This window comes from Saccopteryx leptura, chromosome 1 (genome assembly GCF_036850995.1).
Source record: "Saccopteryx leptura isolate mSacLep1 chromosome 1, mSacLep1_pri_phased_curated, whole genome shotgun sequence".
Classification (NCBI taxonomy): domain Eukaryota; kingdom Metazoa; phylum Chordata; class Mammalia; order Chiroptera; family Emballonuridae; genus Saccopteryx; species Saccopteryx leptura.
In genome coordinates this window covers 15,077,118-15,104,917 of record NC_089503.1, presented here as the reverse complement: position 1 = coordinate 15,104,917, position 27,800 = coordinate 15,077,118, and the positions used below count along the sequence as shown (strand labels likewise).

General features: G+C 52.9%; 1 protein-coding gene across 2 annotated transcripts; it reads right to left on the bottom strand.

The window, feature by feature from the left end:
• Window positions 1-385: 385 nt before the first annotated feature.
• Window positions 386-27,234, bottom strand: SLC43A3 (solute carrier family 43 member 3). Of its 2 annotated transcripts, none has more exons than XM_066361541.1 (13): window positions 27,112-27,234; window positions 26,062-26,433; window positions 25,548-25,677; window positions 16,532-16,578; window positions 12,760-12,836; window positions 12,440-12,532; window positions 9,449-9,588; window positions 8,241-8,338; window positions 6,533-6,709; window positions 6,178-6,297; window positions 2,579-2,765; window positions 1,844-1,967; window positions 386-1,311 (listed from the first exon to the last, which is right to left on the bottom strand). In XM_066361541.1, exons 2-13 carry the CDS (start codon window positions 26,243-26,245, stop codon window positions 1,210-1,212), a joined length of 1,479 nt encoding a protein of 492 aa, XP_066217638.1. In that variant the 5' UTR covers window positions 26,246-26,433; window positions 27,112-27,234; the 3' UTR covers window positions 386-1,209. The 2 variants fall into 2 exon arrangements, with proteins under 2 accessions (XP_066217638.1, XP_066217639.1); XM_066361542.1 differs by having other exon boundaries at window positions 6,533-6,706.
• Between the last annotated feature and the right edge of the window lie 566 nt (window positions 27,235-27,800).

The window sequence follows — 27,800 nt, the reverse complement described above, 5'->3', positions numbered from 1 at the left end:
ATGATTAACTGCACTTTGCAAGGTGAGGAAATTGCGATTCAGGATGGTGAAGGGACTTGCCCGGCTGCTGAGCGGCAGAAGTGAGGCTCACAGGGTTTCCAGCTGGGGGGGTGCAGTGTTGAGGTGGATGTGGGGTGGGGAGGACGTGGTTCCTGGGGCAGGGGGCCTCAAGCCCACATCCCCGGACCAGGTGGGTGGATGCCAGTCTCGGGGCTTCTGTCCCACCTCCGGGTGCAGCTGCCACACCAGGAGGCTGCAGCTGGATTCCTGCGTCTCCGTTTGGGCATTCACTGCCGCAGGCCGGGCACCAGGCATGCACACACATGCACACACACATGCACACATGCACACACACATCCCACAGCCCCAGAGCCTGGAGAGGCAGTACAGTAGTTGCCTTAGGCAGAGATGCTTTATTTATCTCAAAATTATCCTCCAGAGAAATTTTCTTATTTAATACCCCAAGTAAGTAATCATCCCCCTTCTCAAAGAGGAAAACATGCCCAAAAGGCTTCATCAGAAGTCCTTCCGTCGAGGGGGCCAGCTGATTCCCAAGGCTCCCCGGGCGGCTGGAACCTCTCACTGTTCTTAAAGCCTTCTAGAACATGAGGCGGAACCCCGACTCCAGAACCCTCCCATTTTACAGGTGGGCAAACGGCTGCTCCGCTCAGACAAGGGTCTGCTGACGGTCACCCAGCATCAGTGGCAAAGCGGGGACCCCACCCCCACCCCATCTGCTCCCCCTTCTCCCCAAGGCTCACTGCCATCATCACACCAAGGCTGTGCCTCTGACGACAAGCTGAGTGCCACCTCTAGATGCCAGGCGGCCTAGACGAGGCCGTGACGACCTCGATCTTGGCCCGCCAAGTCCCCCGGCAGCACAGAGCCCAGGCACACACGGGCTTCGGGGTCCGACATCGCGTCCCCGCCCCTCGGGCCAGGCTGCCGAGGCCAGGGGCGTCCTGCTCCGGCACAAAGCGCCTCCACGAGCCTTTGCTTCGGGTCCATATACGCTGTCGGTCAGCTTGGCCACAGATTCTCCTCCTGCTGACCAGAAGTCTCGGCTGGCAAATACATTTTTTGAAGGAGAAAAGAATGGCTATTTAATACAAATAGCCGGGGGGGGGGGGGGGGCGCAAAGCCGCACGGGATCCTCCAAGAAGGATGAGCAAAGCATCCAAGTCAGGCTGACTCGTGAGGGCCTCTGAGCTAGGTGCTCGCAGGGGAGCGTCCTTTCTGCCGGCATTCCCGGTACAACAGGAAGGGGTGGACGAACGTCAGGAGAGTGACAAGCACCAGCATCACATTCACCTGCAGCAGGGAGGGCAAGAGTGAGGGCCAGCCCCAGGGACTCTGAGAAACACCCACCACCAACAAAGGGACCAGAATTCTGCCTGGTTTATCTTCTGCTTACCCCCCACCCCCACCGCGGGAAGGACTAGCCACTATGTTTCATTCTGCCCTGTGGAGCAGGATGGGGAGTGACATTATACCCATTTCACAGGTGAAGAAACAGAGGCCTTGAAAGCACTCAGTGACCTGCTCAAGGCCACCGGGAAGTTGGGGGAGGCACCAGCTGGAGCACACAGCTCCTGAACATTAAGCGAGGGTCGTCCAATACCACAATCTAGCAATTCTTGGTGTGTAAGTTCAGTCTATTTTTTTTTTCTCCCTCCCAATGACTGATTTGATGCCTACACTTTGCTAATGACCTTTTTAAATGAGGCTAACAGAGCTGTGCAGTGGTCACAACACTGGCAGGTCAGGGGGTGCCCCAGTCTGAATGTCCTTGCTGGTCTAAGGCCAGGGCCCCTCCCAACCCGTCCCGTCCCTAGATACTCACGTAGAAGGGGTCGTTCTGGAGGGGGCCTTTGATGAGCGTGAAGATGGGGAACTGGAGCAGAGACACGATGGCCGACAGGGCCATCACCAGCCCAAAGAGCTTCCCAAAGTGCTCGGAAGGGAAACTGGGGACAGGCAAGGGGATTCTGGTGAGCTTCGAGGTCCCTCCCCCCAAGCAGGGGCCTGGCTTCAGCCATTTGCTTCTAACTACCCTGGCCCCGACCTGCCTTCGCCCCACCCCCACCTCTGGTAGCCCCTCCCCCTGCCCTGGCTCCGCCTGTCAGAACACAGAACACAGAAAAAGTCACCGTGGCCTGCGCAGGGCAAACAGCAGGGACCAGACACAGGCTGGATCCGTGAGACCCCAGGGAGGTCTCAGGAAAAGAGACACAAACAGATCCGTCTGCACCAGGTGCCACGTGCACTAAGAAAGCAGGACCAGAGTGAGCACCACGGGTACAAAGAAAGTCACACCGTTCCTTTCCTGGGATAGTTGGAACCAAAGTGGGCGCTACAGGGTGCATAGGAGTTCGTTAGCTAGATAATGAGGGGGGGGGAAGAGCGGACGTGCAGACTCAGGTCCGTGAACGACCTATCCCTCCCCCCAACCTCCACCTCCAGGCATCACCCCTACATTGGTTCCCAGACCCTATCTCCCTGACCTGATTTCTCACCTCTAGCACGCTCCTATTTGTCCCAGAATGTCCCCGTTATGGAACGTCCCAAGCCCACTTACGCGAGGGTGAGGAAGGCAGCGTTGCCCCCGTAGAGGAAGGAGCGGCTGATCACTTGCAGGATGAAGGTGACGTACTGGAGGGGAAGGATGGGGACCGAGGCACAGAGGGCAAAGCCCAGGCACAGCAGAGACGTCAGGGCCAGAGAAGGCACCGCGGAGGAAAGGGCCGCAGCTAAGGCTGAAGAACCTGGTCCAGGGAAAAGAGGAGAGGCTGCCTGGAGGGGGCACCAGAGAGGGCAGGGAGGGGGCAAGAAGATGGAGAGAAAAGGAGAAGCCACCACGCACCCAACCATCCAGGCAGAAGTCTGGAGTCAGTCTTGAATCCTTCTTCTCCCACATGTTCCATCTCCAATCCATCAATAAATATTGATAATCCACCTCTTAAACATCATTCAAATGTCTCCCCAACGACTCTGCATCCCCACACACTCATCCTGGTTGGAGGCCACCAGCAACTCGCTCATAGATTATTACAACGGCTTCTGCCCGGGCTTCACATTGCTCTGGCCCCCTCCAACCTAAAAGCCAGATATTCTCGGGAGCAATCCTGGTCATAGCCAAAGACTGGAAACCATCCAAACAGCCACCAAGAGGGGAATGCTGCATCAACTCTCTTACAGCCTCACACCAGAGCACCAGGCCGCGGCTAAAAGAATGAGGACAGATCCCTGTGGAGCAGGACAGGGATGAGGAAAGAGTGGAAGAAACAAAATGGAGTCACTATAGTCAACCCAACAAAATTCAGAGTGAGCTGAAACGTGAGGGAAACGATTTAATTTTACTTTAGCCTGGAAACTTAAACTTTTGAAGTTTTCGATTGTGTGTTAATGCCTAGAGGTATATAGATCTTATAGATGAGCCCCTGGAGGACTTAGGAAAGAATGTTCTCATGTCCAGACCGGCCGGACATTGGGAAGATCACCATTTCAGATCAAGCTAAGAATGCAGGACTGATTCTTCTTGAGAATGTGCTTTGTACCATTCAAACTCTCAGCCTTTTCTTCTTCTTTGGAACACTCTGGGTATTGCCTGATAGTGTTTCCAGAATGATACCTATAATTCACTCACTCAAGACCCCTGAATAAAACGTTGTCATTTAATTCTAGCAAAGTCTCATTTACACTTAGTCTACAGAGAGTTACACAGAAACAAAAAGCAGAACAGGGTGTGCAGTGCGCTACCTTTTCTCCAAGAAGGAGAGAAATTATATGTATATAGTCTGTCTTTAAGGGAAAATAAATAAATAAAAATAATCACCAAAGAATCAGCGCCAACATTGATACTTCCAGGCAGGAATGGAGTACAGGGAACAGAAAGAGAAACTAAATGTCTTTGATATGACTGAATACCCACTGACAAGGATGCAGATAAAGAAATACTAGAAGAACCCCCAAACTGCAACTTTTCTCTAATTAACGTTTTCCTAAATGCCAAATCCTTTTCCTACCCTTTTCTTCCCTTTATAAAAAAGGTGGGCTGAGATGAGGGGGGCTAAGAAGGGGTTTTATTGGGGGGGTACAGAACCCCATCTTCTCAGACCACTGGCCATCTGAGTAAAGTGTCCAGAAAGATTCGATCCTGGTCTCTACTAATTTGGCTGAGTGGTGGGGGACAGGCAGCGCCAACACTGATATTTCCGGTGGCAATTCCGGGGCAGTAAAGTTCTCAATGGCCAAAGGTAGGACAACTTGAGCATCAAGAAAAATTTTGATAGAAATCGATTGACCTCTCTCTCTTTCTCTCTCTCTCCCTCTCGCCCCAAGAGCATGTGTGCTCAACTCTTCCTTTCGAGTGCACTCTCCTGAGCTCCAAGGGCCCTGCCCGGCTTCTGTGACTTGTTTCCTGAGCCCACGCAGCCCAGCTGGCTCACTTCTACCTCTGCAACTTTCTAAATAAACTATCTCTTATAATTTGAAAAAAAAAAAAAGAAAAAGAAATGGATTGAAACACATTCAAATATGTTTAAAACGAAACTCTCAAAGACAAACAAGGAGTAGTCACCCTAGAGGTTGCTAAGGCAACCTCATTATTATGAAATGTAAATAGAAGAAAAACCAAGCATTTATTTCAGGAAAACAAATACATCATAAGGGAATTATTTTTTTTCTTTCTAGAGGAATTCTAGCTACTAAAAGCGGAAGGGAAGATGGAAATAGAAAATCATCATTTTGTAACCCTAATAAAATAATGGGTCTAGGCATTGATCATCAATGGCTGCTAAAATCATTAGGCAGGCAGATGACGGGAAACCTAATAACGGGCCCTCAGACCTGCAAGGTCTGAACCCACTGATCAATCTTAACATCGTGAAGCAGGGACAACTGGTACCAGGAGCCAGCTGATGGGAGCCCATTGAGCCCTCACCTCCACTGCTGAATCATTCTCACCAAAAAATATTAAACCAAGTCTCCTCGGCCTCCAATCTGCCTGTTTACAGGAAACACCCAATCGAAGAGACATTTTCAGTGACACGAAAAGGATGCCAAATCCAAAATTGGGAAATTTGACAGGCCAAATGACCCAGTTTCTTCAACAAATAAACCACAAGGGGGGGGGGGGAGTCAAGAGAGGGACACAGATTTTTAAAGATAGAAAAAGGCACATCAAACTAAAGTACGCTGAGGGACTCGAATTTGAACAAACCAACTGTAAAAAGACACATTCGAAACCACTAGGGAGATCTGAACCGAACTGCGTGTTGACGATAGTAAGAAACTCGACTGAGGTTGTTTTAGGGGTGATAATGTGATTATAGCGATGTGTAAGTAAAAGAGGTTTGTTAGTGATACTAATGGAAGCGTTCAGATGAAATGACTTGATGTCTGAGACTTGCTCTAGAAGATTCCAGCAGGGGTAGGAGAAGCAGTGCCCGGAAGTGGGGAAGGAGTGTAGATGAAACTAGGAGAATGTTACTCTCCACTTGAGTTCCTCTCCTTCCCCGACCTCCACAGGCTGAAATACCTCAGCTCTCCTCTGTCCCTCCAACACGTCCAGGGATCCTGTCCACGCTCCTTGGCATGGTGTGCGCCTGCCCCTTCCTCCTCCTCTCTCCAGCCCTGCTCACCGCTCCCCAGCACTCTGTGCCTTATCTCTGAATCACTCTCTGGAATTCCCCAGATCCTTCAGTGTTGTGCTCTCTCCTTCACCATCTTGACCCCACTGTATTCTTGGGCCACGCTCCTGGGGCCCTCCTCTTCATCTTCTCGCTTCTTGCTCATCCTTCTTCCAGGAAGCCTTCCCTGACATCAATCCCTCTTTTCCCAGAACAGGCTATGTGCCCTTCCTCGTGTCCCCACAGCTCACTGCGAGTTTACTTCCTGGACTGACACGTGCCTGTCTCCAACTTCTAGACTGAGAACAGCCTGAGAGCAAGGTCCTGTCTGTCTTGTGCATTGTTGAGTCTGAATTGTGGCTGGCACATAACTGGCACTCTGTGACTAGTGGGTGGGTGGATGAATAAATGGATGGATGGGTAGATGGATGGATGGACAGATGGATACAAATACAAAAAGATGAAGGACAAAAGAAAAGATGGGCGTGGAAGTATATGAAGACCTCTTCTCTCCTGGTCCCCTGACTCTCCGGAGCCCAGGTCTCACCAGTCTTTCTCGCTTCCTTTTGGTACTTCTGTTTGAGCCGATCCATGAGCATCCCATTCCAGGGGGCACACAGCACTCCAAAGAACTGAGTGATGGCAAAGGCATTTGTGTAGCTACTGACTGCGGAGGACAGAGAGGTGTTGGGTGGTAAGACATTTCCAGGACTTCCTTACAGGAAGGGACCCCCCCCCCCCACCTTGCCCTTGCCCTGCCTGGCCCTCCTCCTCACACCCCTGCTCAGACCCCCGTCTGGAGCACGTAGCCCTGCTGAGCTTAGCACCCCACCTCCGCCACGTTCCAGGTCCCCGGAAGGCTATAGGCAGATGGGCTGCCTCCCAGCCCCGCCGCCACATACCCAGCGCCTTGTCCCCACTGGCCAGGTTGGTCAGCAGAGAGTTGAGGGTGCCGATGAAGAGGTAGTGCCACAGCTGTATGACAGACAGCCACACCACGTGCCAGGCAAAGCGCCGAGAGAGAGCAGAGCTCCGGAAAGAATGGGGTTCCTCCGGCCGCCCTGATCCTGGGATCTCTGCTGGGGAAAGGAGGGGCCAGGCATGAATTGCAAGGCCAGAGGAGGGCTGGAAGGGGCAAAGCATGCAGAGGCCTTCACGGGACCGCCCGAGGTCCCAGTTCACCATCTACTCGGAACTCCTCCGCGAGCTCTCGGAGCGCCAACAACTCGCACATCCCGGCCTCCGTGCCGCGTGCTCCGTCGTCCAGCCGACTGCCCTGAACGACCCTCCCTGCGTTCTGTCTGCGGAAACCTCATCAGTCTTGCGCAGCGTGGATTCATCACCACTTCTTTTTTTTTTTTTTTTTGCCTTTCATGTTTTTATGACTCAAAAAAGCTTCGTTTTTTTTTTATTTAGCCTTCGGACTCTGTGCTTTCACAACGATTTTCAGTAAGGAAAGCACGCTTGCTCCTGTCACACACAGTCAGCGCACAGGGATCCACCGTAGGCCCCGCTGACATGGTCTCTCGTTGGAGACAACCTCGTTAGAGCACGAACTCCACGAAGCCGGCCTGGGCACACACCACATGCAGATTTTGGTGCTTTCCCAACCTTCTTGGTATAAAGGTAAAACAATTCGATTACCAGGGGTTCGGGACAGCCTAGTTTTGTGAGAGGCTGTATCGTAGGACAGCCTCCGACGGTATGTCAAATGCTGGACCATTGTGATTGCCTCAGACACGCCGTCCCTCATCACCACGTCTTGCAGTAACACTTTATCCTGATCTTTCTCGGCCAGGACGGTGAACAGCAAGACAAGGAGAGGCGAACAGCGGAGCTGGGCAGCCGCTGTTCCGGGCACTCTGCACCCCTCCCTTTCCTGCGGTCCCGGGTCCCGGTTTCTCCCGGCACTCTCCCCAGCCCTAGTCAGCCTGGTCCCCATGCGGCTGTGCGTCCAGTGCCGCGGGCCCCGCCGGAGGGGGATCAATCGGGGGTGGGGGGAAGGCTGGCTGTGATTTTGGACTGGGATCCCTGGTTCTACCCTTTCTAGAGCCGGGCAAGTTCATTTCCCCTTGATTTTGTGAGCTTCTCAGAATCCTTTTCTCGTCTCGACCTGAGCCAGCAGCAGTTGTTGATGTTTGTACCAAAGACCAAAAGAAAGGAAAGAAAAGAAACAGAGAGAGGAGGGAAAGGAGACAAGAAAGGGGACGGGAGAGCGAGAGAGGGAAGAGCCAGGGGGCCTGCAGACGTGGGAACAGATGAGCCAGACTTGGGACTGAGAAGTCGGGGGACAGGAAGCCATGATGGAAGGATGACTTCAGGGAGAGGGGAGATGATGAAATGAGAAAAGAGGGAAAGAAAACCTAGAAGGGACAAAAGTGTTGCCCCTCTCTGACCATGTATGAAATGAGGAGGCTGAGAAGATTCGACAGGTCCCTTCGGCTCCCGACCTCCCCTGCGTCCGCGTCCCCAGGGGAGCCCCGGAGGCGAGGAGCCAGGTGGGCCACCGGGAAAGGCCAGGCTCCGAAGGGGAACCGGCTTGAGGAGCCAGGTGGGCCACCGGGAAAGGCCAGGCTCTGAAGGGGAACCGGCTTTCCCTGCGGGGCTCACCTTCCGCTGGTGACAGGAACTCCTGGGACTGCAGATCCAGCTTTTCGGATGCGGGTGTTTTCTTCTTCTCCCTGGTGCTGCTATTCCTACAGCACAGGCTATGGAAATAGAAGCCCCACCAGCCCGGCCCAAGGACTGTGAGCTGAGCCTGAGATTCAGGCTGGAGGACACAGTGGCGTGGAGCTAAATGTCACTGCACACTGGGATCACCTTTCACCAACCCCGACACTCAGGTCGCAGCTCAGGCCGGTTAGATCGGAATGCCCGGGTGTGGGAGCCAGACTTCCATATTTTTCAAAGCTCGCCAAGTAATCCTGTGGTTCTAACACGCAGCAAAGTTTGGAAAGTGTGGCAAGAGTAGGACAGGCTTGGGGTCAAATCCCAGTTCTGCCTCTTCCTAGCTGGCAACGTGGCTCAGACTTAACCCTACTAAGCCTCAGTTTTCCCGTCTGGAATTGGAGGTGAGGACGTGTGATTGTGAAGATGCTCACACAGTGAACCCAGAGAATGCGGGGGTCTGCAGATAGTTAAGCGAGCGGCCAGCACGCGCCCTCCCTCTGCTGCTTGTGCTGATGGACTGTGAAATGGTCACATGTCCTTCACCCGCTCTGTTCCCCACCCCTTGCGATGGGACTGCAGCTCTGATTATTGCCCACCCCCGAATCTGGGTCAGCCTTGTCAGCTGCTTCACCCAAAAAAAAAAAATGTAATAGACACAATGTAATACCAATTCTGACCCTCAACTTCAAGAAAACTTGAGCACTTCTCCACTCTCGTGAACCCTGAAACCACGATGCGAACAAGCCCAAGGTAGCCTGTTATGGGATGAAAGCCAGGTGACCCAGACATCCTAGTCACCCACCTCAAATGACCACCATCCTAGACTAGACAGCCCCTGGCTAGTCCACCAGATAGATGATCAGAAATAGGAGGGATCCCTGTCAAGATCATCCAGGTGTATCCCCAATCAGTTGAACTAGCCAGCTACCCACAGACTTGTGAAAAATAATAAATGTTTAATGTTTTAGGCCATTGAGTTTTGGGGTTGTTTGTTATGCAGCAATAGCTAATTGATACACCCCTGTTCTAGTCCTCTTCTGTGACAGTTTTCCTCTGCCCTACTATAATCATGTCTGTCCCACCCCCTGCTTCCTCCCTCAGGTCACCTGAGGGGTGCCAGCCCACCATCACCAGACCACAGTCCTTACCCATAGCTGTAGTTGGGGGGCAGCGGGTAGGGGATGTGCCCCCGGGGCATCAGGAGGAAGGTACGCCCAACATGCCAGGCGCTGCAGATGGAGAGGAAGATGAAGGAGGCCTTGAGGCTGATGCCCTGTTCGTAAAGGAGCTGCAGAAGGAGGAGGGAGAAGTCAGAGCAACGCCCGTGTCCACAGCAGCATTATTCCCAGTGCCCAACAGGTGGAAGCCACACGCGGTGTCCATGCGCAGAGGAACGGATTAACAAACGGTGGCTCCACACACAACAGAATGTCATTCAGCCCTAAAAAGGGAGGAAATTCTGCCACATGCTACAATGTGAACGAACCCTGAGGACGCTGTGCAAAGTGAAACAAGCCAGACACAGAAGGACAGAGATTGTGTGACTCCACTTTTCTGAGGTACTTGGTGTATGTAGCCCAGGTGACAGAAACAGAGAACAGAGCGGTAGATGCCAGGAGCTGGTGGAGAGAGGAGCAGGGGGTAGCTGTTTAATGGGGACCGAGGTTCAGGCTTACAAGGTTGAGAAGAGTTCTGGGGCTGGATGGCACAAGAGCATGAATGACCTTAACGTCAGGGAACTGTGCACTTACAAATGGCTAAGATGGTGAGTGTTACGTGATGTCTGTTTTGTCATACAAAACCAATGCCAGGGTAAGAAGCAAGGGCAGGGGCCCGGGTTTCCAAAGAGTCTTCTTGCCCTCCGCCCTGGAAGCTGAGCAGGGGGACCCGGGACCCACACGGCCTCAACCGACAGCAGCGGGGGGGCGGCAGGCCACTATCCCCACAGCCCCCGAGGAGCTCCCCGCGTGGCTTCTCAGAGGTCTTCTCAGCCAGGGTTTGTTCTTTCAATAGCAGCAAAGTTTTCTTGTCCAAACAAAATTTTACAGGAAAATTCAACTCACAAAAATACATCAGTGGAGAGGGTCCCAGTCACCCTCCCCTGGTTCTCCTTGGTAACTGATACAGTATCAAAAAGAACCCTTCGGTGTTCAGCTTCAACATCCAGTTTGAAGACCACTGATCTAGCCCAGGGGTAGTCAACCTTTTTATACCTACCGCCCACTTTTGTATCTCTGTTAGTAGTAAAATTTTCTAACCGCCCACCGGTTCCACAGTGATGGTGATTTATAAAGTAGGGAAGCAACTTTACTTTATAAAATTTATAAAGCAGAGTTACAGCAAGTTAAAGCATATAATAATAATTCCTTACCAAGTACTTTATGTCAGGTTTTCACTAAGTTTGGCAGAATACATCTTTATCAGACAACTTACTATAGTTAAACCTATCTTTTTATTTATACTTTGGTTGCTCCGCTACCGCCCACCAAGAAAGCTGGAACACCCACCAGTGGGCGGTAGGGACCAGGTTGACTACCACTGAATTCTAGCCCAACCTCCTCATTTTACAGAAGGTAAAAGTGAGGTCCAGAGGGGAGCGATGAATTAATTGCTCAAGGTCAGAGTAGGCAGGAGCAAGGTCAGATTGAACTGAGAACTCCAGCTCTTGCTCTGGCGCTGTCTCTTCTTCCAACTCTGAGGAGGGAGGAGGGAAAGGAGGCTCACCCAAGCGAAGGAGGAGCACCCTCGAAAGAAGCTCTTGAATCGGGGTAGAAAGGCTTGAGAAGGTACGCTAGAGGCTGTCTTTCAGTGACCCGTCCAGCCAAGGTGCTCATGGGCCTGAGCCAGTTCGTGTCTGGGTAGTGACTCCCAGAGATCCTCCTTTCCTCCCCCACAGCCCACAGGCCCTGCCAGCTTCCTCTGTCCTAACACTAAGCCCAAAATGAAGTCCTAGGTTTGGCCAGCCAGGGGGGTCAAAGACCCACACTCTTTCATCTCTTTCACTCATCCTTAGTGTACTGTCGTTTGTCCTCAGCTGGTTGCCTCATAGTCACAGCGTGGCTGCCACAATTCCAGCGATCACACCTTCCCATCACGCACAGAGGAAGGGTGGGAAGGGAACCGAGGAGAAAGGCTTTCTTTTTGCTTTGTTCTCACCTTCCGTCAAAGAGGAAAATGTTCCCTAGAGTCTTTCAGTAAACACCCCTTGGCCTCATTAACAAAGACTGGATAAAATAATGACCACCTCCATCCACCACCAACCAAGGGGGGTAAGGGATTACCAGTTGGCTTAGATCAACCCAGATGCATCCCCCAGGTTTGGCATATCGTTGCCCAGATGAAATTGCTAGCACAATGAAGAAGGTGGAACGGCTGTTGGGTGAGCAAATACCCATCCCCCCGTACGCCAGCATTAGCCTTTAGGAGAGCGGGAGAGGCCTCCGTGTCTGCCCCTGCAGTCCACACCAGCCACCTCCCGCCTCCTTGTCCCAACCAGAACCTCACAGGTGCACACACTTCTTTCCAAAGGGATCCCATCCTATGCCCAACACTGGCCCAATCACAGCCACTCCTTCCCTTAGTCTCTGCCCAAAAACCTATGTAAGTTTTTTTTTTTTGTATTTTTGCATTTTTCTGAAGCTGGAAACGGGGAGAGACAGTCAGACAGACTCCTGCATGCGCCCGACCAGGATCCACCCGGCACGCCCACCAGGGGCGATGCTCTGCCCACCAGGGGGCGATGCTCTGCCCCTCCGGGGCGTCGCTCTGCCACGACCAGAGCCACTCTAGCGCCTGGGGCAGAGGCCAAGGAGCCATCCCCAGCGCCCGGGCCATCTTTGCTCCAATGGAGCCTTGGCTGCGGGAGGGGAAGAGAGAGACAGAGAGGAAGGAGGGGGTGGGGGTGGAGAAGCAGATGGGCGCTTCTCCTGTGTGCCCTGGCTGGGAATCGAACCCGGGTCCCCCGCACGCCAGGCTGACGCTCTACCGCTGAGCCAACCGGCCAGGGCCAAACCTATGTAAGTTTAAAGAAGGAGTTTCAGGGTTAACAGCAGGCTCTAGAACCAGAAAGGCAAAATTTACTAGACAAGCGTCTGGCGTATGGAAGCGTTCCGTCAGTGTTGGCTGTTGCTCGTTTTTACCTTCACGATAAGAAAGACGGCCGAGGAAGAGTCGAAGGCTCCGTTGTAGAGGGTGATGATGGTCGAGCGGTGTTTGCCAAACAGGTTCCCAATCTGGAGAACACATGACCAGCCTGAATCACTTCCCTATTCAGGAGAGAACCGTTTCCCGTGCACCCAGCATGTGCCAGGATATCTTTATGGCCAGACCACCCTCCGCCCAGCAGCCACCACCCTGGCTTGGGCCAGCCCCATTTGAGTCAGCGGATGTAGGACAGCGTTGCGCCCTCCCCACCCCCTCCCCGGCCTCCTGCCCGCCTGGGGTGAGGGCAGGCTTCCACCTGCAGGTTGGTGATCAGAAACAGGATCCCCCCGACGGTGAGCATGGGCATAGCCAAGAAGAGCAGCAGCGCTGAGTCTGGAACAATCAAAGACAGGGGTGGGTGGTGTCATAGTGCGACCCAAACTCGGAGCCCCAAATTCTGGCTCCCACCTGCTCCGAATTGCCGACAACCCTGGGGGCAGGGCTCCAACTCTAGTCAGCCCTCTAGAAATTGGGGTCTTAGGGTGCTGGTCAGCTTCCCCCCAAATGTCCCCAAGGAGAGACTCCGACGAGGTCCCCTGAGCCACCTTCTTCCCCACCGGAGATGGCCCTCGGCCTGTGGCAGGCCTGGATCTCTACAAACAGGGACAGGACTCAGACTGAAGCCACGGCCCACGGTCCTTCCTTCGCCACAAGCAGCCCTCTACTCATCCTTAACCCTGTCGGGGGGAGAAGCCTGGACTCTGCCCTCAAGCCCAGCCTCTCATTCTCTGCATGGCTTTGAGCGGGCTTCCGGGTCTGTGACTCAGTCACCTGCTCTTCCTGCCTGGAGGGGGGCTGTGAGATCTCGGCAGGAAGATGGCTGTGGACAGCCCTTCCTTTGTTCATTACACCTGGAGCATTTCCTTCGTGCCAGGCATTGTGCTCGGTGTTGAAAATGCAGGTTGAGTCAAGAATACTTCTTGCCCTTAAAAAGACTGATATGCAGCCCTGCCTGGATGGCTTGATTGGTTAGAGCTTTGTTCTGAAGCACGGAGGTTGCCGGTTCGATCCCCGGTCAGGGCACATAGAGGAACAGATTGATGTTCCTCTCTCTCTCTCTCTCTCTCTCTCAAATAAATAAATAAACAATTTTAAAAAGACTGACATGAAAAAAAAAAAAACTTCACACACTAAGCCTGGAAAGTGTTGGATAATAGCAAAAGATCTGAACTGCCAAGGGGGAGGGAGGTGGTTTAGTAATGAGTCTTTCCTGAACCAGCAGCTTCTGCCCACCTTCAGGACTTGGACCATAACCCACTGTCCTAGTGAGGCAGGGTAGCTGGCAAGCTAGGAGAGTTCCTTGGCAGGTGGAATGGGGAAACTGAGACAAAATAATTTTAAAAGGCCAAATAATTTAAACAACTTACAGACAGCTAGTGAATCGCAAGACCTTATCTCCCTCACCAAGGACAGTTGACAACACATGGTTTATACCTCTCCTCCCTGACCAGAGAACAAACAGCTCAAATCACCCTGGTCGGGAGACACAGGACAGAGACCCAATTAGTGCCATTTGTGCCAGCCCAACCCAAGGACAGATGAAGTCAGGGGAACAAATAATAAAAACCTGACCGGAGCCAGACAGCCCTGAGATAAAAGGAAAGCAGGGAAGCTGACCAGAGAAGGATCCCGAACTCCCCTGCATGCTCATTTTGATGCATCAGCACATTAAATACGCACCTGGAAAGCTGATGAATATTCTGCTGGAATCCTCCTCTCAGATTCTTGCCAGCAGAAGAGAAATAAACACCCTCACGACCGAGGATGCCAGCAAGGGCTCTCTGGAGCACGCCCATGCCTTTTCTGGGCAGGAATTCTTTTCCTTTCTTTCTCCGAAACTCTCAGTGACCCCCCGGCCGCTTGTCCCGGGCTGACCCCCTGAACCTGCGGCCAAGGCCCCCACTTCTCTGAGCTGACAGCAGCCAGGCCTTGGCTCACGGCTTTCCTATAACGTTTCGGGAAAGCCCAAGCAGAGGCCAGACTCTCTCCTGTTGCTTCTTCTACCCTGGGCCCTTCCTTTGTTTCACTGTCCCCAGCTTCAAAAAGCATCCTCTCAAAATCACCTGGACGTGTGTTGTGAACTCTTTCCTGCACGAAGTCAAGAACCCACACAGTACAGCCGGCCCGAGGCAGACCCACGCTGGGCCCGGCCCCCGTCCGTACTGCTAGTATTTGCTAACATGTTTTCTTTAAGTTGACTCACTTCTACCCAAAGGAAATCTATTATTTTTAAAGAAAACTTCATCTCGCTGTTGTAAATGAAAAGCAAATCTGTGTTGCTTGTCATGAATAGCCAGTAACTGCAAAAATAAATACAATCAAAAGGAAACAATATTAGGCCCTGGCTGGTTGGCTCAGTGGTAGAGTGTCAGCCCGGCATGTGAAAGTCCCAGGTTTGATTCCCAGCCAGGGCACACAGGAGAAGCACCCATCTACTTCTCTAATCACCCCCCTCTCTTTTCTCTCCATTTTTCTCTTCCCCTCCAGCAGCCAAGGCTTCATTGGAGCAAAGTTGGCCCAGGCATTGAGGATGGCTCCATGGCCTCAGCCTCAGGCGCTAGAATGGCTCCAGTTGCAATGGAGCAACACCCCAGATGGGCAGAGCATCGCCCCCTAGTGGGCATGCCGGGTGGATCCCAGTCGGATGTATGCTGGAGTCTGTCTCTCTGCCTCCCCACTTCTCATTTCAGAAAAATACAAAAAAAACACAGTATTATTAAACTGTAATCGGATGCACCTTCCCTCAGAATGCTCAAAGCCTGAAACTTGCTTCTGCCATGGTGTTCAAGTCACACCAGCCCCATATCAAGACCTCCAGTCACGAAAACAGGATACAAAGGGAACAACATTTGCACCTGGTGGGTGATTGAGTGTTTGTTAATGTAGCATGTGTGTGTTTCTTAATATTCCCCTGAAGTAATGAACAATTGTTCTACACCTTGAGAAGCAGGTAAAGTGCCATTCTAGAGCGTTGGTACTATTTACCATTCCATTTCTGTCTTTATAAAAGGCAGTAAAAGTTGGTGTCGCAACAGGGTCAGTGTGGTCCCAACACTTTCTCCAAAAACAAATAGCTCTGTTTTAAGGGGGAAGGAGGAATTGTTGCTCAAATGATTCACAAATGAGTCAAACATCTCCAGCCATCTCCTCTACTTGAAAATCACTTTCAGCCACTTGAAAAATCATTGACAGGCTTTTAGGAAAGATGAAGCCGGTCTGATGAGGAGAGTGGTTTTGAATAACGGGCTCCAGGTGCCGGGCTATCTCAGGAGATCTGTTTGGGCGAAGACACCAGCCTCGGATAACTGGGCACAAGTGGAGATGACTCCTTGTCACCTTCCAGCTTCAACACAGGTACTACACACACAAGTTCAAGTGCTGTTACTAACCCAAAAACTGAGCCCCGTGATCAAACACTGGGGGGTAATATTGGAAGACATCTCTTGGCCAGTCTGGGATCCCAGGTCCACTGCCCCTCACTGGCTCTGTGGCCTTGGGCAGATCTTTGCCAAGGGCCGCTCTCTGGTTTCGGTTTTCTCTTGTACACAACGGGGTATGTGTGTGGGGGGGTAATGAACCAGTCTGGGATTCCCAGACTTGGGGAGTTTATTTAGGTCTGTAGACCAGTAAAATGTGAAAAGGCATCTTTTAACTGCCAGAAGGTGGTCCACTTTCACCCTGCTGAGTAAGGGTATTTCCAAAAGTAACTGTCAGTCATATTATCATTTCGTTTTTAAAAGAGACAGAGCATTTCAACACGCACCAGAGGAAGGATGTAATCTTTGGAATAAATTCTACCCTCTGAAGTAATAATGCCTCCGTGGTCCTCATTTTTCTCATCTCTCAGTCGACTAAACCGTTGCTACAGACCAGCAATAATTCTTTCAAGGATTCTTTCAAGCTCAGAGTCTGTGGATCTTTGAATAACCGTGGAGGGGTCAGCGTGTCCCGCCATCCCCTTCTGCACCCGTCCCATCCAGGTGCCCCCGAGCTCTAGGCGTCCCTCCCTCCCACCTGACGGCACTCACCTGCAGAGATGAAGGCTATGATGAGCGTGGCACTGGTGTAGAGAAGTCTGAAACACACAATGGGAGATGGAGACTGTTGTCAAGGAGAGAGAGCCCTGGCGGGGCAGAGCAGACGCAGTCCCAGCAGGCCCATGGCCTGGATGACGAGGGGTCCTGAAAACTCAAACTTGTAGCCAAGTCGAACGGAAGCTGTGGCTAAGCCGCGGCCTGCCGCTTGGGGTTGACCTCTAACACGGAGAGCGGTCCCCTGGGATCTGACGCTGTCTCCAGGTAGAGAATGGCAGAACTGAGTTACAATGCAGGACACCCAGCTGGTGTCACAGACTTGCTCAGCGTAGGGAAACTGCTCACACATTTGGTGACCAGAAGTGTCAGAAGCGAAGTGTTCTGTGTGAAAGTGAAGGAGAGAGAAGAAGTGCAGCTTTCTCCAGCTCGGCTGGTGTGAGGGGAGATTGGCTGGAACGACCCTGGCTCACGGAAACGTGTGATTTAGGAAGAGAAAGGATGAAAGGGTGTGGGGTGAAGAACCTTTGATTCCTGGGTGACCACATGGTCCCCCATGGTGTGGGCCAGCAGCTGTGGGACAATCAGTTACTAAAGTAAAATTACCAGCAGAATTCAGAGATGGATTTAGTGCTCAGGGAACTGGTTCACTGGATGTCTAAGAAAATGCAAAAACTGCCTGGCCTGTGGTGGCGCAGTGGATAAGGCATCAACCTGGCATGCTGAGGTCACCGGTTCGAAACCCCGGGCTTGCCCAGTCAAGGCACATGTGAGAAGCAACTACTTCCCATTCCTCCCCTGTCCCCCTTTCTTCCTCTTTCTCTCTCTACCTTCTCCTCTTTCTAAAAAAAAAAGAAAAAGAAAATGCAAACTAATAAGAAAAAGGTGAAATACAGAATCTCTTGGTCACTGTGATCTGTAATAGCTAAAATAAAATTAAAAGCGAGTGCTGGGTCAGACCTCAAGGCCAGACCAAGTTCAGAGTCGGGTCAGTCGGCACTGCAAGCCGCTAGCCTCACAGCCACCCTGTCAAGGGAAAAATTATGCAGGGACAACAGGAAGGACCTCAATGACCTCTGGGCCCCAGAAAGGCAGTCAGGGAGGGAGGAGAGCAAAACCAAGTCACTCCTGAAACGAGGGGGCGTCAGCGAAGGAGCTGAGTCACGCTGTGGAGGGGGGCAGCCTCCGCTTCCCCAGGAAGCTTCCCTGACGGGGGTTGTGAGAGTCATCACTCTGGGGCTGCGCCGTGGATTTGAATGCTGCGGAGGGGAAGAGCGTGTGTGAGTGGGGACAGGACCCACAGCTCACGCGGGGACGGTCACAGATGGCCGGACGTGACCCAGACACACGGGAGGCTACTCCTGAGGGAGCGGCCAGCTTGGCGGACTGGACAAACGCCACTGTACGTGCCATGTCCCCTGTCCCTAAGTGGAGCACCTCAGATGGAGCAGTGGCTACACTTTGTACGCAAGCCACGCGGGAGTGACTTGACTGACGACCAGGAGAGCCACCTGCTGAACATGCCTGATCCCCAGGTCACGGTGAACACGCGTGAAGGGGGGCCCCTTTCTTGTGGGCGCCCCCGCGTAACCTCAAGGCTGCAAAACTGGAAGCTAGTTCAGGAAGCCTTATTAAGTGTGCTGTCTCTGCTTCCCCTCCTGGGTCTTACAGATATTAATAACTATATTAGGTTAATTAACAACAGACTGAAGGAAGGCAGAGGAGGGAATCAAGGGACTGGTCTTAGCGGGGTAGAAATTTTAAACAGTTATTAAGGAATAAGGTGAAGAAAGCAAATAGTAAGCGAGTTTTCACCGTCAAAACATTGGGTTGCGGCCCTTCCTTCTTGCCTTTGTGTAAGGCCAAAGGGACACTGGCTACTCTGACAACCTTAAAGCGGACTCCAAGAATGTCACCAACAGCATGACCTTTGCAGCCAAAGCCAACAACCAGAACGTCATCATTTTCCTCCATAAAATTTAACAACCGTCACTGGCCACAAAGGCTGTGATGTTTTTACAGAGACAGAGTGAGAGTCAGAGAGAGGGATAGGTAGGGACAGACAGACAGGAACGGAAAGGAGAGAGATGAGAAGCATCAATCATCAGTTTTTCGTTAGGACACCTTACTTGTTTATTGATTGCTTTCTCATATGTGCCTTGACCGCGGGCCTTCAGCAGACCGAGTAACCCCTTGCTCGAGCCAGTGACCTTGGGTCCAAGCTGGTGAGCTTTGCTCAAACCAGATGAGCCCGCGCTCAAGCTGATGACCTCGGGGTCTCAAACCTGGGTCTTCCGCATCCCAGTCTGACCCTTTATCCACTGCGCCACTGCCTGGTCAGGTGATGTTTTTAAATTTATTGATTTTTACAGCAAGAGGAAGGGAGAGAGACAGACAGAGACACAGAGAGAGAGAGAGAGAGAGAGAGAAACATTAATTTGTTGTTCCACTTATTTATGCTTTCATTGGTTGATTCTTATATGTGCCTTAACAGGGGATCAAATCCACCACCTTGGTGTGTCAGGAAAACACTCTAACCAACTGAGCTACCCCACCAGGGCACACAGACTGTGATTTGTTGCCAACTTGCAGCAGCCAGAGCCTGACACGCATTGGAGTGGCAGAACTGAGCCATGTGGCTTCCACCTCTCCATTTTCCAGCACATCCTCCTTTGCGTGGGATGTGGCCCCAAAAGGTCTGGCCTTCAAGGCTGGATCCAGATGGGCTTTCTGGTGTGTTCACCAAGCCACCCTCTGATCTAGTCATGGCTGAGAAGATTCCTGGCCGTACAATGACCTCAATACTTGCCTATCCTGCCAGCACCATGGACTTTCAAGCAGAGGCTTTGACATGGCACTACCAAAGGCCGGGTGGGCCCAGGGGATGCCCTGCTGGTCCCCCAAGCTTACAGTGCTGCCAAACAAGTCCAGTCTATTTATCCTGGTTTAGAAAAAATCTTAAAGCCAGAACACAAGATGACAATGAGAAGCCAGCCCAGTAGTCGCTTGTGGCAGACTAATCAAGTTAACAATTGACGAAAGGGCCAGTCTCTTGACCCCCCGCTGGGGGCCCAAAGCCCTCTGCACAAAAATGGGTAAATGCCAGTCAGGGGTAAAGAGGAGAAGCTTTCAGGACTCCACGCACCATGGTACCAAAACCAACGGTGAAGCCCTGACAAGGGCAAAGATTCTTACGAACGAAAATGAAAATCTAAGAGTTGATACGATTGTGAAAGTTGGGATGTTTGAAGGGGCTTGGTGTGAAGACGTGTGCTTCCTTTACCTGAGTGGTTTATGAGAGGGACTGATACGTCCCATGGGGGACACTTTGCTTGCCTCATATTGTAAAAACCCAAACCTGCTGATGACATCCTAAGAAAGGCAACAGTTAGGAACAGAGGCTTGAAGGAGGGAATAGACAAGTTCGAACAGGATGTGTGTCAAGTGGCTGTGTCTCTCTTGCCTGCTTGTGTTAAGAGGATGGTCACTGCATCTGACTGGGGAACGGTGCCCCTTCCTGACATTGTCAAACAGAGGCACGGAAAGCCACCCCACAAGCCACGTTAACTGGACCAAACCGGCACCAGCCAGAACGCCTGAGTCCACACGGTGTGAAGGAGAAGCTGGAGGGCTGGCAGGGACAAGTTCTCTGAGCCACAGCCCGTTTGACGCCTAGACTAGGGTGAGGGCGAAGGCGTGTGGGCACCCCCTCCCCGGGGCGACTACGGGGCTTCAAACGAGGCAATTTCCATCGGAGCAGCATTTATTATCTTGTTATCAGACATTTGTAGAAGCTACACTAGTGACTCATGAACATGAAATGGACTTTAAACATGAACTATCCACAACTGAGGAACGGAATAGAGACAGAAGCGGGATCAAAGGGTCCAGAAGGAAAGCGGACAGAGGGAAAGGGGATGAGAGGGTGAGAGGATGGGACCAGAGCAGAAAAGCAAATCCTGGAGGGAAGGGGGGAGGACGTTGCAAGGAGGGAGACGGGCGGATGAACCAGGGAACACGGGTGACATTAGAATCTATGTAAACACAATAAATTAATAAAAAAAAAGAATGTAAGAGGAGAAATGTAGAAAACCTTTAAAAAAAACTGGAAAAAAAAAACCCAAAACATGAACTATCCACAATGTCTAGGGTGATGTCGAAAAAACGCTGAGGAGGTGGCAATGCCCCAGACAGGTTCCGCGATAAAGTGGTCTAGGCAGGATTGTGCGGCCTGAGGACGGCAGGGAGGAGATACTCCCGAGAAGGGAGCCTCTTCCCCCTCGGTCTGATTCTAGAACCGTGTGAGGGGCTGCTGGAGTCTCCTGTCGCTTGGACACGGCCCTTATAAAGGACCCTGGCCTGGCCAACAGGGAGTTGCCTGGCTTGTGGATGGAAGTTCCACGGTGAATGGACAGCATCCTGTTTGGAAGGCCACCACTTTGATCGATGAAGGTAAAAACAGATCAGCTCCGTGGCTGAGTTGCAGGCTGTTTTCCTAGCAAAGGCAGGAGAACTGAATGATGGATAAAGCCCTCGTGTTCAGGTTTTTACTGATTCATAGGCAATAATAGCCAATGCCCCGGCCATATGGCCAGAGAGGCTTGTATGGGGGCCCAGTCCTGCGAAAATCACTATGGCATTTGGGAGATGCACTACAGTAGGGCACGCTGATGTCCAGCCAAAGAACCCCTTTCCAGGTTCAGATGACGACTGAGATCAACAAGCATACGTCCCTCTGTGCTCACGTACGGCGGCCACCTGCCTCCATACCGTGAGTGGGCCTGGGGCTGCTGCAGCAGCGCGGAGATGAGCTGGACCTAGACGCAGTCTCTCCCAGCCTTTGCCACCTCGGAGGCACAAAAGTCCAGTGAGAGCTCTTCTGCCTGCCAGCAAGAGACAGAGACCGCAGATGGCCATGTGGCAGAGCCCCTGGGGACAGGCCCTGAACAGAGCTGGCAAGAGAGAGTGATGCTGGAAGCCCTGGGCAGCCACAGTGGGTCCCGACAGGAACAGACACTGACCCTGGACTGGGCTCTGCTTACCGCGGCAGCTGCAAATGCTCAGCGCGCTGTAATACTGCACCAACGTGGGTGGCTGACCGTCACTCCTTCAGACCAAGGAACACCCTTTACAGCCCTTAATGGACAACAACGGACAGAGATGGTCTCAGAGTACTAGTTTGATAGAGAATTGGAACAGACGATCGAAACATTGGTTGTTGAAAAAGGGGTGGCGGGGGGCTGGAGATGAGGCATGAAGGGCTGGCTTACATGCCTTCAGGAGTGTGTGCTCACACTCAGCATCAGGGGGACTTAAAGGAGTGTCCCCACTGCATAGGTGTCCCTGTTTTTCTAGCAGACCTGGGGACAAGGAGGTAGGGAAGGTTGCTGGCCTTCTTTCTGCCCGTCAACTCAACCTTTTTTTCCCACGGATGCAGTGGGCCCAAGCCCATTACCAGGGACGGAAAGGGGGAGGATTCCTAAGTCACTGTGTCTAACCTTTACCTTACAACTCCTAAGGGCCAGAGGCGGCAGGATGCGCCTTCAGCCCATCTGGCAAAATGTGGGGCTAACAGGGAATACACCTAGACAGCCAGAGGGCCCAGTCGGTCGTAAAGACAGTCCACTAGTTCCACACAGACCCGTGTGAGCTGACCCGATCTGGAAGGAAGTAGACGGGGTGGGGGAGGGGCACTGGCTAGACCAGTCTTGCTGCCTGCAATCCGGACCAGCGCAGGAGCAACGCTGGGTATAAATGGAGAGACAGAGGAATAATAACTGAAGGCAAGGGAATGAGTAAGTGCATTGTGCAGTGAGGGAAAGCCAATATTGCATTACCACTTCGAAAGAGGCTCAGCGCCGCTTAGCTCAATTACACCGGATGCTAAAAGGGTGAAGACGTCAACTGCTGACACCTCTCCCGCTTTTGGAACTGGACAGGATGGAAGAGAAGCCTGCAGGTCTCAGCGGCCCTGGATGGAAGAGAAGCCTGCAGGTCTCAGTGGCCCTGGATGGAAGAGAAGCCTGCAGGTCTCAGTGGCCCTGGATGGAAGAGAAGCCTGCAGGTCTCAGTGGCCCTGGGATGGAAGAGAAGCCTGCAGGTCTCAGTGGCCCTGGATGGAAGAGAAGCCTGCAGGTCTCAGTGGCCCTGGATGGAAGAGAAGCCTGCAGATCTCAGTGGGAGACATTTTCTTTCTTTTCTTTTTTTTAAAGATTTTATTTATTAATTATAGAGAGGAGAGAGAGAAAGAGAAAGAGAAAGAGAAAGAGAGAGAGAGAAAGAGAGAGAGAGAAGAAAAAGGAAGTTGTTGCTTCTCATATGTGCCTTGACTGAGCAAGCCCGGGGTTTCAAACCAGTGACCTCAGCGTTCCAGGTTGACACTGTATCCACTGCGCCACCACAAGTCAGATCCTGGGGGGCATTTTCATACAGTATAAGATGGACTGGACAGTTATTGATGACTGAATGGGATTACTAATGTGCCATATCTTTTGAACTTGATGATTGCTTTGCTATAAGGGAGATCCGTGCTTCCACACCAAAGGGTGAACTGTGATACCATGATTGTATCATAAGAAATATATATATTTAGTCTTTGTTTCCAGCCCGACACAGGGCTCCTCACACCCTTGGAAATTCCGACATGAGAAGAGTACTAGGCGCGCCTCTTGTTCTGACAAAGCAGCTCCAGGCAGGTTCCTGGACAGAGCCGGCCGCCAGAAAGACACAGCCATCATGATCAGAAGCTTGGAAGTTTCAGCCCTGTCCCTCCCCCCCACACACACACACACACACTTGTCTGGAGAGCAGGGAGGGGCTAGAAGTGGAATTAATAATTGATCGTGCTGACGTGAGGAAGCCTCTCTCGAATCCCGATGGTATGCGGTTCAGAGCGCTTCCAAATTGGTGAACACACCCAAATACCAGGAGGGTGACGCAACGGACCCTACGGGTGCAGAAGCTCCGTGCTGGGGACCTCCCTGCTGCAGGTAAAGCAGCTGTGTTTCCTTTCCCTGAACGTTTTATGAGCACAGCTAATACCGATCTTGTCATTTGGCTCTGTGTCTGCAGCCTTCACCGCGTCCTTCGGACTGCTCGTACCCGAGGAAGGGTACATAAGCGTTTCTCTGATTCTGCAAGCGGCTCTACCGAATAATCACATCCAAAGAGGCGGTCACGTCGATGTCCTCCTCTGATCTGTGGCCAAGTTGGACAGAAGTTGAGTAACCTGGTGACAGGGAGCAGAGGTTGCCACCCCAAATATGCCTCTTTGGAACATTGATTATGTTAAGCTGGTTGTTTTTAAGAAACTAACAACTCAGAAGAAACCCTTCGGCTGTCCCCCTAACTGCCTAAGACAATGTAGAAGACCTGCCCCAGGAAGGGAGGTCTCGTCACTGTCACCGATAACTGCAGTTTCATCTGAACTCCTGTGTGAGAGGGAGGAACCCAGCAAGGTTGTATGACCAAAGTCCCCTCTGTGTCCCATTGTTTCTGTATGGCCCAGCAAACATTTGTTTCTAAAACACTGCTTTCCCACCTCCATGTGAATTGCCCTCCCCCTGGGAAGTCCACAATCGCTACCAGGCCCCCCTTTCTCCTTGGCTCAAGGAGAAACCGATAAGCCTCGGTTGCCTGATTTGGGGCCCCATATTCTTATGGAATCCCGGTATGTATATATAAATATGAGGTTAAATTTAGTTATTTTCTCCTGTTAACCCGCCTCATGTCAATTTGATTATTAGACTAGCCAGAAGAAGCAAGAGTAGAAAGAGTGGAAATTTCCCCCTCCCCCGCACAAGGGGACCTATCACCTGAGGGCAGGTCTCATGGTCCCGAGCCCTTCACCTATGAGATCTGACACTATCTCCAGGCAGAGAATGTCAGAACTGAGTTACACTGTAAATCGGGCCAGCTGGTGTCACAGACTTGCTTGGTGTGGGAAAATAAGTGACCATAAGTGTCAGAAGTGAAGGCGGTAGCACAGTGGATATAGCGTTGGCCTGGGACTCAGAGGACCCAGGTTCAAAACCCGAGGTCACCGGCTTGAGCGCGGAGTGTCACTGGCTAGAGCATGGAATCAGAGACATGACCCCATGGTTGCTGGCTTAAGCCCAAAGGTCACTGGTTTGAAGCCCAAGGTTGCTGGCTTGGGAGAAAAAAAGTGAAGTGTTCTGTGTGAAAGTAAAAGAGAAACAGAGAAGACTGAGATTTTCTTAACACGCTAAGGCTTGAAGCAAAGGGGCAAAGGAAGGGAGGGAGGAGGAAGAGGCAGGGAGCTGAAGACCAAGAAATGGAGATAAAGTCATTCTGTACCCAAATGCTTAAAGAACAGGGGACTTGTTTTTCTCTGGCTATTTCCTGGCCCAGCCTGCCCTCTAGTCTCTCTCTCTGACCATTAATTTTTCGCATGCCTGCCAGGAGGTGCTTGCTTCGGGTCCTATCAGTCCCAAGCAGGCCACTGCTGACCGCTGAACATGGCCAACCCCAGTGGCGTCCTCTGCGAGCAAGCCTCTGACGTTCCCTGACTCATCTGCACGGGAAACCCCACTGTCTCCCTTCCAGTTCAAAGGCACCTGAAGTTCCACCGCTGGAGGTACCCAGGAGACGTGCCCAGCTAAGCCTCTGGGGAATGATGGAGGCTGAGGGAGATGAGGATTAAGCCTGAGCCCCCTGGATGTGAGGCCTCGTAGATGTGGGCAAGGATCCCCAGGATGAAGGCACAGTGACCATTTCAGGTATTGCCGACTTGGTAAGCCTGGCCCCAGGCCAGCCCTCACAGGAAGCAGACCTGGGCTCCTGCTCAATTTAGCATCACGCTGAGCACACATGCCTGTGGAGCAGGGGCAGGAAGTGAGGAAAGGGGAGTGGGGCTTCCCGGGGTTGTTCCAACAGAGCTGCTGGGCCCGGGCCGGCTGCCCCGCTGCCCGGCTTGGGTTTCCCTCCCAACCAGGCTGCTGCCAGGGGAATTCCTCTTGCCCGCCTGTGCCCAGGCTGGGCCTTCAGGACTCACATGGCTATGAGGCGGGCCACCGTGGTCTTGAAACGATCAAAGATGTAGCCGGTGGGGAAGGTCATGAAGTTGTTCATGAAGGATGCCAGGGTGAAGATGAGTGAGAACCTCTCATCCTGGGCTTTGCAGTCTGGAGGAGAGACAGGAAGAGGTCAGAAACCCAGATGGATGGGCCAACCTCCCGCCCACCCTAACCCTCCTGCCAGGTGGGCACTCAGCCTGGCTCCCCTCTAGGGCAGCCCCTGCCACCTCAAACAGCTGGCCTGGTGGAAAGTTCTCCCTTAGGTGAGTTGAAATGTGACATTCCTTAATTACCCCTCAGAAGCTGGTACTTCCCTCCCCAGGCACCCCTTAGACTAAGGTTCAGGTTCAGGCGGGGAGGAAGGCTGGCTGACCACCCCTTCCTTTCGCCACAGAGAGGCAGACAGGGTGGGCAGGAGGGCAGCACCTTCCTACCCCTTCCCACCACCTAGGGACCAGACTCAACTTCCTAGAGCAGTCATCACTCCCTTACCATCTTGGTCTGTGGCATTGCCCATCAGCGTGGCATTTTGTTCACACAGGTCCTCAAAGTAATGCTCTGCTTTGAAGACAAACACCAGGGACGCCCAGCCGAAGAGGACGCCCGCAAAGCCAAGGCACTCCAGCAGCCCAGTCAGCAGGGTGGCCACGCGCAGGGCCTGTCCCTGGCTCGGCATGGCCTGAGGTACGGCAGATCCTCAAAGCCCTCTGGCACTGGGGTCCTCCGGGCTGACCACTGGAGTGGCAAGGCCTGGCGCTGGAGCAACTGGAAGATTCCTCTGGCAAGCCCTTCCGTTCACATAGCTCTCTGGACCAGGCTGTTAGGGGCTCGGGCAGAAACCATGGCAAAGCGCATCTCTGGATCCTGTAAGAAAGGCAGAGACTGCTTGGTACCAGGGGCTTCTGGGAAAGGCAGATGTGGACAAAGGCTCTTCTGTGGGCTGGAGAGCCAAGCCAGCTGCTCGAGACAGCTGCAAAAAGCCTTTCCGTGCCACCACAGCTGGCAGCAGGTGGCGAAGAGGGAACTGAGCCCAAAATCTGGAGACAGTCCACGGAAATGACAGCAGCAACTCTGCCCCAGTCACAGGAGCGAGAGGACTAGATCCATGTTCTCACAAATCCTCCCGACACTCGGGCAAACTTGGCAAACTTGGCATTGGGGTACCTTCCCTTCACGGACAGGGAAGCAAAAAGTCCAGGGGATTTGGTCAACCGGTTCCAGGTCACGTGGGCTAGTCACAACATGGGCCAGTCCAGTTCCCAAAATATCCCACCTCCAGCAGGATCCTTCCTCCCTGGCCTCAGTGAGGACTCCCCACGTCCCCTCCTGGCAGCCCTCCTCTCCTCACCACCTACCCAGAAGGCTCGCCCAGGGGCCCAGCCCTCACCCCCACCCTGCCCGCCGCTGCCTGCACGGACAGGCCCACCCGCAGATGCGCCCCGGGGGTCAGGGCCTCACTGGTCATCGTCCCCCCCCCCCCGTCCCCGCCCAGGTCTCCGTGTGCCCCCGTGGTCCAGCAGCCGGCCCCCCTCGGCGCCCTACCGGCTGCCTCCTCCCTGGCTCTCCGGGTTGGCCCCGCGCTCTCTGCGGTTCGGATTCGCGCCACTTTGTCGCGCCCCTCCCCGTCCCGTCCTCAGCCCTCCCTTCCCCCCTCCCAAAGTCGAGCCCGGAAGGGCCGGGGCAGCTGGGCGGTGTCCGGGGAGGTCCAACACCTCCCACTCTCCATCACTTCCTTCTCCTGCCGGCGCGCCTGGGCTGGGCTGGCAGTCTCGGGCACCTTTCTCTGTGGCGCCCTCCGATACTCTCCCCTGTCCCTCCCACGAAGCCCAGCGGCGGCTCTTTTCATCTCTCTTGCCGCTCTTTCAGCCTCCCAGCTCCCTGTCCTCTCCTCTCTCCCCAGCCAAGTTAGTTTTAATACCACTGCATGCACAAGCAGACCCCCACCAAACCAAACCCACCACAAGCTCACCGCGTGCGCACACACACACCCACGACACACAGGACACACAGCACCCTGCAGACACATGGACGTGCACACCCTATTCCTCCCGCTTCTCCTTGACCACATGGGTGGGCACAGACCACACTTTTCCCCATTTGCCCACCTGCTCAACTACCTCTCCTGATTTCACGATCCCTGCGTGGCCAGCAAATCCCTATCACAGCAGACCTGCCAGCACAGAATCTATCAGAGACCCAAGGGCCAGTACTGGACCGCTCTCCAGAACCAC

Excerpts from the sequence above, each read along its gene's own strand:
- SLC43A3 (XM_066361541.1), bottom strand. The coding sequence starts at position 26,245 with ATGCCGAGCCAGGGACAGGCCCTGCGCGTGGCCACCCTGCTGACTGGG. Across the intron at positions 16,579-25,547 it reads GTGGCCCGCCTCATAGCCAT|ACTTCTCTACACCAGTGCCA; the intron begins GTGAGTCCTGAA and ends TGTGTGTTTCAG. Across the intron at positions 1,968-2,578 it reads GCTGCCTTCCTCACCCTCGC|TTTCCCTTCCGAGCACTTTG; the intron begins GTAAGTGGGCTT and ends GCCTGTCCCCAG.